General features: G+C 48.6%; 1 protein-coding gene across 1 annotated transcript in view; it reads right to left on the bottom strand.

Annotated features, from left to right (window-relative positions):
- Positions 1 to 6023, bottom strand: part of CDC20B (cell division cycle 20B) — a 223166-nt gene extending 217143 nt beyond the window's left edge. Inside the window, exons 1-2 of the mRNA XM_069626486.1 lie at positions 5803 to 6023; positions 5511 to 5582 (exon numbers count right to left, since the gene is read on the bottom strand). Coding sequence (XP_069482587.1) covers positions 5511 to 5582; positions 5803 to 5865 — 135 coding nt within the window. The 5' untranslated portion in view covers positions 5866 to 6023. The remainder of the gene's footprint in view (positions 1 to 5510; positions 5583 to 5802) is intronic.
- Between the last annotated feature and the right edge of the window lie 4888 nt (positions 6024 to 10911).

Raw genomic sequence — 10911 nt, forward strand, 5'->3', positions numbered from 1 at the left:
TGGGAAGCCAACCAAAGGGAAAAGGGAGGTTCACTGGGGAAGTTGGGAGGTCCACTGAAGGAAAATGGGAGGTTCACTGGTGGAAGATGAGCACGGCACTAGGAGAAGATAGGTGGCACATTGGGGGAAGATGGGAGACACACAGGGCGAAGAAGGGGGGCACACTGGGAGAAGACGAAGACCATATTCGAAGATGAGAGGCACACTTTTGGAAGATGTAAGACCCACAGGGGAAGATTGGAGGCCCATTAGAGGAAGATGGCCACATCACTGGGAGAATATGGGGTCATACTAGACAGATATGTGAGACACATTGAATGAAGATAGGAGGCCCACTGGGAGAAGACGAGGGCCACGCTCGAGGAAGATGAGAGGCACACTGGAGGAAGATGAGAGGCACACTGAAGGAAGATGAGAGGCCCACTGGAGGAAAATGAGAGGCCCACTGGAGAAAAATGAGAGGCCCAACGGTAGAAGCTGAGGACCATACACGAGGAAGATGAGACACCTCGGAAGAAGATCAGAGGCACAAAGAATGAAGATGTGAGGCCCACTGGAGGAAGATAGGCTCACTGGAAGAAGATGTGATTGCTGCTGAAGGAAGATGGGAGGCCCACTGGAGGAAGATAGGCTCACTGGAAGAAGATGTGATAGCTGCTGAAGGAAGATGGGAGGCCAACTGGAGGAATATGCGATGCCTGCTGGAGGAAGATGGGAGGCACCTTATCGGAAGACATGGGCCATACCAGAGGAAGATGTGATGCCAACTGGGGGAAGAGGAGAGGCCACTGAAGGAAGATGTGCGCCCATTGGTGGACTATGTGAGGCCCCCTGGGGGAAAATGCGAGGCCCACAAGGGGAAAATACAAGGCCCACGGAGTGAAGATGTGAGGCCCACTAGGGGAAGATGCGAGGCCCGCTGGGGGAAAATGAGAGGCATACGAGGGGAAGATGCAAGGCCCACGGAGTGAAGATTGGAGGCCCACCGGGGGAAGATGCCAGCCTATTGGTGGAATATGTGAGGCCCCCTGGGAGAAAATGAGAGGCACGCGAAGTGAAGATGCAAGGCCCATTGGTGGACGATGCCAGGCCCACTGGGGGAGGATGCGAGGCCCACTGGGGGGAGATGCGAGGCCCACTGGGGGGAGATGCGAGGCCCACTGGGGGGAGATGCGAGGCCCACTGGGGGAAGATGCGAGGCCCACTGGAGGAAGATGTAAGGGCACTGGAGGAAGATGCAAGGCCCATGGAGAGAAGATGGGAGACCCACTGGGGGAAGATGCCAGGCCCACAGAGAGAAGATGAGAGGCCCGCTAGGGGAAGATGTGAGGCCCATTGGTGGAAGATGCAAGGCACACTGGAGGAAGATGCGAGGCACACTGGAGGAAGATGCAAGGCCCACGTAGAGAAGATGCGAGGCCCACGTAGAGAAGATGTGAGGCCCACTGGGGGAAGATGCCAGCCCATTGGTGGAATATGTGAGGCCCCTGGAGGAAAATGCGAGGCCCACAAGGGGAAGATGTGAGGCCCACTGGGGGAAGATGTGAGGCCCACTGGGGGAAGATGTGAGGCCCACTGGGGGAAGATGTGAGGCCTGCTGGGGGAAAATGAGAGGCACGCGAAGTGAAGATGAGAGGCCGGCTGGAGGACGATGCAAGGCCACTGAAGAAAGATGAGAGGCCCATTGGTGGACGATGCGAGGCCCAGTGGGGGAAGATGCAAGGCCCAGTGGGGGAAGATGCGAGGCCCAGTGGGGGAAGATGCAAGGCACACTGGGGGAAGATGCGAGGCACACTGGGGGAAGATGCGAGGCACACTGGGGGAAGATGCGAGGCCCACGGAGAGAAGATGTGAGGCCCACGGAGAGAAGATGGGAAACCCACTGGAGGAAGATGGGAGACCCACTGGGGGAAGATGCGAGGCCCACTGGGGGAAGATGCGAGGCCCATAGAGAGAAGATGGGAGGCCCGCTGGGGGAAGATGCGAGGCCCACAGAATGAAGATGGGAGGACGGTGGGGGAAGAGGCGAGGCCCACAGAGGGAAGATGGGAGGCCCGCTGAAGGAAAATGGAAGGTTCACTGGGAGAAGTTGGGAGGCACACTGAAGGAATATGGGAGGCCCACGGAAGGAAGATGGGCGGACCGCTGGGGGAAGAGGCGAGGTCCAGGGAGGGAAGATGGGAGGCCCACGGAAGGAAAATGAAAGGTTCACTGGGAGAAGTTGGGAGGCACACTGAAGGAATATGGGAGGCCCACGGAAGGAAGATGGGAGGACCGCTGGGGGAAGAGGCGAGGTCCACGGAGGGAAGATGGGAGGCCCACGGAAGGAAAATGGAAGGTTCACTGGGAGAAGTTGGGAGGCACACTGAAGAAATATGGGAGAACCACGGAAGGAAGATGGGAGGACCGCTGGGGGAAGAGGCGAGGTCCAATGAGGGAAGATGGGAGGCCCACGGAAGGAAAATGGAAGGTTCACTGGGAGAAGTTGGGAGGCACACTGAAGAAATATGGGAGGCCCACTGGGGGAAATAGGAGGCAAAGTTAGGGCAGATGGGGGTAATATTCGGGAAGATGGGAGGTCGACTGGGGAAAGAAGAGTATGACACTGAGAGAACGTGCGCCATTCTAGAGGAAGATGAAAAGGAACACTTAAGAAAGGTGTGAAGCGCATTGGGGGACCTTAAAGAAGCAAATAAGGAACATATTGTGGAATCCACAACAATTTAGAGCATATGAGAGAAATACGGGATGAAATGAGGGAAGAGGAGTGGCTGCTTAAGGAAAATGAGAAAAGCATTGGGGGAATGATCGTGACACAGTGGGGGTGAACATGAGATGCACTGTGGGAATGCGGGCACAGTGTAGAGGATGTTGGAGGCATATTGGGGGATGAAGAGAGACACAGATGAGAGAGAAGTGGTGTGATAGAAGGGGGACATGTGTGGGAGGTGAAAAGACAGGTGCATTGAGGGAGAGGAGAATCGCCAGCATTTTCAAATGGAGGTATGCATATGTTGCTGGCTTCAGCCAGTGAGGCCATTCAATAGATATTAGCAAACCATACAGAACATCAGTGTGTTAGGCCGAATCTCATTCTCCAACTATCCACACTCCACTCGGGCACTGAAGGAGTGGCAGTGGGACTTTGGGGTAGCCTAGAAAACCTCGTACACATGGAGCACACACAGTCACGGAATAAGACCGCATCACAACGCAGCATGCAGTGAAAAGGCAATCCTTTTTTTATCAAAGCATGCGTCACTACTCTTGTGCCAGCAAGTCCTGAAGCAGTGTCGTGTGCCGATGTGGTAGTGCATGTAGCTGCTGGCATCCGAATAAACAGCAAACTAACAATACACTGCCTAATCACCACAGACTTCCAACCCAACCTTTACTCTGCGCCGTCTGCGCGTGCCTGTGACCGCGCAATTCGAAATCACAGAAACAGCACACAGAAGGCGCCGATAAAGGGGTGCTGCGTTTCTTATTGGGTACAAAACAAAATAGGAACACACTGTAGTCTTAAAAACTGCCAATGCAGGATTCACTACGCATTACAAAATGAAATAAAGACAAGGAACCCCTCGCCTGGTGCCTGCGTTGACTGGATACATTTTTACATTATCGAAAAGCTGTGGTTTTAAAGCACACGTATAGTGAAACACTTCTATCATATCATTTCTCTAAACTAGCCACTAGCTATACATGCCCTAGAGACTAGTCTCATGCTTTCGAAGCATTCATTCACAGAAAGGGGCATGCCATTATCTCTGCTACCTTGGTCCTCCCTTGCATACCGTACTACCTTTTACGACCCAACGACCCACCAGCTGTCTTTAATAAAAGGGCACAATATGTGGCATGTGACTACACGTGCCCTTTAAAAAGCTGTTGCTCAGAAGACGTCGAGTTTCACAGGACTGTATGCCGCCGACGACGTGTGAGGGTGGATGCGCAGTAGGGTGGCAGGTGCAGGCGAACTGGTGTCCTTCGGGTGTAAACCAGCTAACGTACACTGCCTTCCCACCACGCAAAGGGCACCTCGAGAACATCGCAGCTGTCTTCCGTGTTGTGGCTGAAGCCTGCCCAAGTGGCAGCGAGGATAAGGCCTGTGGCAGGTGGCAGAGTAGTAGCGACTGCTGAATACACAGCGAGCAGCCAGCTAACAATACACTGCCTATCTGACACAGACCCCGGAGCTGAAGTCTCTAGATGCGCAGTTAGTTCAACAGAGTCAACTTTTAACGCTCGCCACCTGCGTTGATGGTGTCCTTAGCAGTGTCTCCAAGTGTGTACTTGAAAATAAGAAAACAAGGTACGTGTCATCAAAATACGTTTGAGCACGATTGCGTGATCTTCTGTACTCCACAGGATGGCGCCGTTTCTCTGCATTTCACGTGATCCTAAATGCATCAATGCGGAGTGCAGCCAGCAGCTGCTGGCAGCTCAAGCGCACAGCAGCCAGCTAGCGATGCACTGCCTCACTGACACATTCCTCTGAGACGCGACCTTGCCATGCGAATGCGATAATCCCAGACTTCTTAGAACAATTTCTCATGAAAGCCACTTAGTCACAAACAACATTTTACTTAGCAATTAGCATGTTTACATGTACAAATACGTGTGCTGTTTTCGCATTACTCTTTCACGGCGTTCTAACTTAGTTAGTGACCCTTGTCAGCACCTCTGCGCCACGACCCGTATCTTGTACACATAGTTCACAAGTCCCCGCACTGTAAACAGTTACTTACATTACTGTACATTACTAGGTGCGACTGACCAAATGCGGTGGGGTTTTCATCAATTCCCGCAGCGAGGCTTGTCATGTAAATCAAAGCTTACCCCTACATCAAAATGTCTCTATTGCAAAGCGGGCACCATGGGCGCTTCATTCGGGGGCACTTGCTGAGCTGCTCGTCAACGCTTCTCCCACTCACCCACACCTTCTTTCATTCAACCGACCCCACATCAGAGTTAACTCTTTTTCTAACACTAACACGTCCACAATGAATATAAGCACCTCTCTTGTCTCGCATGTACTACCAAACAGTCCCGGGTGCTTGAAAGACTACACCGTGCATTTCCCATCTGGTCAATGACCACTGTCTTCCGCCCCTAAAAGCAGAGCAGAGGCCGGAGGTCAATTTGCGTATGTACATATTATATTATTTATATTCTGTTTCAATGGCAAGAAGTCGCTTTAGGTCGCATTGGGCGTGCTTATTCTGTGTAAACGGCGTTTCCCGGCCTTGGTGTTGACATTGGACCTGGTCTGAACTTCGTTATGTAGGCTGCTGGCCCGGCTGTCGAGCTTCATTTTGTATCGTGTTGGCATAGCAACTTACTTTAATGTGTTAGTGCGAAGTTGCCCTGTATTATATACTTGCTTGCTTTCGATTCAATCAATTGGCACCTTTATATATATATATATATTTAACAGCTGTGTGTGTACACGTTTACAGTGCAGCGCAGTGGTCTCAAGTTTTTAACTTGGAACAAATGACCCTTACCTTGGTGTCTTTCTGCAGGCTTGGTCTTCTGGCCCTTCTTAGCTCTTTGCCCAGGGTTTTCATGATATCCTCCTGAGGGGCAATAGAAAGAATTTAAATAGCGGTTATCATTCACTGAAAGTAATCCGGTTCACAAACCACACTCCAGCCGCGTTCTCGCAGACTGCACATTACACGGGATCCAAACTCGTAATAAAGTGATGTCATTATTTAACATACATGCCACAGTCCATTTAAAAAAGGCATCTCTGCACCATGTCTGCGGGTTTCTAGGTCAGGGAGTGACACTTACCCACAGCATGTCCTCGTCGGTTTTGATTCTGCGAGAGGTGATTCTTTGTAATTTCCACTCCATCTGTAACACAATGGGTCAGGTGGGCAGCAGGGCTGGTGTGAAGGAGTGTTGCAGAGGTAATGTCGGAGGAAAGTGAGATAGAAGGGATTTTATGTTGCCTTCTTGCTCTGTGCCCAAGTGGAAGATGACGAAGCCCAGAGCCAGGGATCCACCTGCTCCCCCAGGAGTTAAGTGCCCCCAGAGGGACCATTCCTGCATTTAAAGAGACTCATTCGGCGGCGGAGTGAGCGGGAAGGAGCTCAACTTCAACCTGATTGGTCAGAATTATCCAGGCGTGGTCTGGCGACGTTGTATTGAGAGGCGTGGCTCTCGCCAGGGCTGATTGGGCGAGCAGTACTCCTGTATGTTTTGACGCCCGCAGCACGGCTGGGAGGCTCGCCGCCGTAAATCAACAGAGAGCGCATGGTCGCGTCGGCCATCTTTGAATGCAAAATGTTTACTTTCGCTTTCAGTAGAAGAGCCGTTGTAGGCGAACCACCACGACATATCTCCACTAATTAATTGTAGGAAGCATTAATATACGAGCAAGAATTGCTTTATTTAAATGGAGTAACTCCCTTAAAGACGTTATTCTACGCCCAGTACACATTTGTGAGTTATGTTGTGAAGACGCAGTTTATAGGTTAAAGTTGCGCAAAAAAAACCCTGATTCTGTAAAATTTGAGAGGAATGTTGATTTTGTTCAATACAGTGCAGATAATAACACGTATCTGAGTATTGAGGGGAAAAAAAACTCTCACTCATGGGACTAGCCGTGCTGTTGATTGGCATCTCTGTAAGCCAATCCTGTGAGTGAACGGTGCGCAACCTTGAACCTGTCTTTCATGTTAATTGTGTTGGCCCTGGAGCGTTGAAGGGCTCGGGCAGTCAGCTGTTGCTTCCCTCCTGCTTTCCCGGCCAGCTCAGCGGCAAATTCCCCACAGAGCTGGGGGAACTAAGGCGGGCAAAGAGGCGGCTACAGAGCTAACTGCCAACTGCCAACACCCAGGGCAGACGTGATCTGTAATTGCATAGTGACACAAGCGCGCTGCATATGTCTCAGTCTGGAAAACAAACATTTAACTGACAGACTCTTTCTTCATAGATACCAAGAGGGTCACCAGGCAGAAGCAGAAAAACACTTTGCTATCATATGCAAAAAGGTTTCCCAGAGAGCAGCAGTGCTTTTATGAAATCATTGAAATTAAGTGGAAACAATCTTTTGAAATGAGCATTGAGGCTGCAACACAAAATAACAAACACACGCCCCCACACTTTGCGGCTTTGGTTTCTAAAGCTTGATTTGATTTCATTCGTACAGCACACTCCGCATAACTTATTGCTTCCAGGCGCACAAACAATTAATATGTAGCAGCAATCTGAAGATTCCAAAGAGAGCATGGTTGTACTATTGAAACAAAAAGGTCTTGCACGTTTTACGAAGAGTAAACATACATGCCATAATTTTGCAGCACCTAGGAGGGAGATTTTCCTCACCATATTGAATTCTCTCATTGGATTCCACTGGGGTTAGGATTATTTTACGAGGGAGAAAGTAAAAAATAGCAATATTTTTGTTTCACAAATCGGGAGTCTCCTGGCTAAATTGGCAGGGTTGGCCTGTATGGATATAGAGAAAATCTCCAACAGGAGAGTATTCCAAAACCAAGGTACATGTATGAAAGAGCCCATTTCCCCATATGTAATTCACTGAAGGGAATATAAGAAGATATGGGTTGGAGGAGTGAAGATTGAGATTAGGGACATAAAATATGATGCGCTCTCTCAAGTAACAGGGTTCCAGTCTTTGAAGGAATTTAAAAGTCAGGCATTAGACATTAAAAACAAACTGACTTTGAAAATCAATGTGCAGAGTGGCGCTGATGTGACAAAATGTTTCTTTGAGAACGTAGGCCAACTGAACTGTGCCATTCTATACCCGAGCTGTCATTTGATTTGATGATAAGCAGGAAGTCCTGCAAAAATAAAGTTGTAGTAATCAAGCCTTGAATTAATACAATCTCCAATGCTAACATGATAGTCTTCTTTAAACAGAATAATCTTGCGCAACAGCCAAAGGCAAAAGAAAGAGTATTTGACTACCTCATTGAACTGGGATCACATGCCCAGATAAGCCTCCCATATAACTCCTAGATATTTCACCTTCGTAGAGAAAGAGGTTTCAATACCAAGCAGGACTTGATATTTGGTCTGGCGGATTAGAGAAATCCTCTTATCCAAGAGCAATATTCAGGCTTCTAGTAGGATGAGCTCTATCTTGGAGGCATTCAGTTTAAGTTCAATGGAAGCCATCCATATTTTAATCTTAATCTGCAAATAAAGATGGTAGAATAGTTTACTTATACCCAACCACTCACATGTATACCTATATATCATCGGTATGAGTGGGAAAAAGCCCTGATGATCGAATGATTAATAGAAGAGGTTGTATATAGACTTTACAAAGTAAAAGTAAAATGGTGGAACTCTGAGGGATCCTGCAAATCTCTAATGCTGGCCCAGAAATATAACTTCCCACCTCTTTTCTCATTGTTCCTTGCCAATAAAAATGAATATAACTATTCTAGAGTTGAATCAGAAACTCATCAATGGCAGACAAACGATGTAATAGAAGCTTTAAATCAACCGTATCAAGAGACGCTGACGGGTCCAATATCAGCAGAACTGAGAGGGTCCAGTCATCTGCTAACCTCAAAATATTCTCCCCGGCCTACAGTAAGCCCAGTTCCTGTATCATGTTTAGGACGAAATCCTGATTTTAGGGGATCCTAGATCTCTTGTTATTCCATGAATCATGAAAATTGAAGGACAACTGTTAGGGAGAATTCTCTCTTTAGGCTGATTTTCCTAACCTAGTGAGTCCCCCAGCAGCTTTGCTGGATTTCTGGAGTTTGTTTTCTCCTCATGCCAAGAGTGAGACTCTTTTTCTCCCACTCTTGGACATGATTTATGGTATTCCTTTGGCTGGTAATGTGTTTTATGGGCTATGGGGTCCTTTACTCCATAGGGTCTCATGTGTTGTTCCTATGTGTGTTACACAGCACCCTCCGTGCAGTAACACAGGGGTGTCATAGTGACACCCCACCATAGACTCCATACCCTGGGACTGACTACTGTCTCCCAGGGCATGTAAAGTCACCATTGGCTTTATTAGTCCCAAATTATTAACAGAAACCAGTACAAACCATCATATTGTGGACGTACTGGTCAGGGCAATTCGATTGCCCCGGGGTCTGTTAGTCGAGGGTGCACGTCTCCGTCCCCCCTGATCGAGTTTTGGCTGTTGGCAGTGGAAACTACTTTTTATATTCGACCGCGAATATTTCCCTATGGGATTTTCCCATTGTTCGAGACTACCAACTTTAATTATTTAATTCTCATAGCCTCGAACATACCGCCGGTTTATTTAATTAATATGAATTATCCGGTTGGTATTTTTTGCCAAGACTCGATTCTAAAATGGCGTTTGTGTTCTCTTCTGTGACTCCAACCCAAGTCGAGCCCTTTGTTCCACTTTTTGGCGGGCTTCTCCACAGAAGCCTCCAAAAGTGGTGCCACTCTGTCTGGGTACCACAGGGGGTGTGGGAGGGGGTTTAGGCACCCTGGACTGAGTTACCTTGGTAACTCAAGTCGCACTCTTGTGTGATTGGCCCAAGTGGTGAGCCGGGCGGCTCACCACTTAGCATGTTTGAGTGACAGCTAGGCTGAGTGAATGGGGGTTTTCTGCATAAAAGCAGGGCTTTGGGGACTGGAACTTCAGAAGTCGCCACAGGACCTGAGAATCCGACGAGGGAGAAGCTGAGCCGACCTACCACGACGACACCACCGGTGGAGCCCTGCAGAACCGACTCACCACTTCCCGACGACAGAGAAGATCTCCGGGCTGGAGAGGCTTCTTCCCCTGACTGGTGGGCACAACCAGTTTACCTTTCTTTCTTCGCACCCCAGCCCGGTTTGTGGTCGAACTGCCCGTGCCAAGCACCCTGGCAGCCGGACAGCCACTTACCACTGAACCGCGAATCAACGGACCGCTCCTTGTACCTGAGAAACTCCGCGGCTGGTTTCTTCACTGGCAGTGCAACAGACTCCTGTCTTCCTCCACGACGAGATCCTCTCTTCCCCCGGACGAAGCACTGACTTGCATCCGCTGCCAGGAACAACTGCCCCCGCTGGAGCGTTCTCACCACTTTAAGGTACCGTGTCCGCCAGGCCTCCCTTTCTAAAGATTGCAACAAGGTAATAATAACTCCTTAACCTTCTGGACTGGGCTGGCCGCATTGACCCTCTAACTGGTCCCTTTCTTTGATCAACTCCTTTTTGAACCGTTACAAGACTTTTGTGCACTGCAACCGTGTGACCTTGGACACATTTCGTTTCGATCCTCTTAAAGCGGATCCGGCCTACTGACTCTGAATTCACGGTTTTACTTTGCCTTCCCCTCCTGTTCTGTTCTTGTAAAAGTGTTGGGATCTGTTTCAAGTTGTTCTCTGCTTTTCAAAAATGAATTATTAGAGTGTTACGTTAAGCGCTCACCGCTGTCTGAAAATAAGTGGGGCTTTACTTAAGACTTGTCTAATATTCTTTTAAGGGAGTGTATATCTTTTAGTGACCGTGTTTTTAAATTGCTTACTATTAGTGCATGTGTGTTTTTCTAGATGTGGTTTTACACAAATAATGATATCTCTTTTACACCAAGCCCTGGTCAGTGTTTACTTGTTCTATTGTGTGCTCTTGACCTATTGTGAATACTCTGTATACTGCCTAACTCTTCTTGAGGGAAGTCTGACTGCTCAGCCACAGCTACCAAGTGAATCTGTGTGGTACAGACTGCTACCAAGTGGGTTTACTGCTAAACACCTGTAGTCCTAAATCTTTTGCAGTGGTCCCAGAGGGAACTGCACATGTTTCTGCCTTACAGTGGTGGCAGCGGTGGGATTTGTATTGAGTATACTTTAGAGTGCTTGTTGAACACTTTAGGACAACTATCCACAGAGCTTAGCACTAAAAAGCTGTTTTTCTAACTATGTCTGCTATGGAGAGTTATAC

The sequence above is a fragment of the Ambystoma mexicanum genome, chromosome 6p (assembly GCF_040938575.1).
Source record: "Ambystoma mexicanum isolate Mex_15411 chromosome 6p, UKY_AmexF1_1, whole genome shotgun sequence".
Lineage (NCBI taxonomy): Eukaryota > Metazoa > Chordata > Amphibia > Caudata > Ambystomatidae > Ambystoma > Ambystoma mexicanum.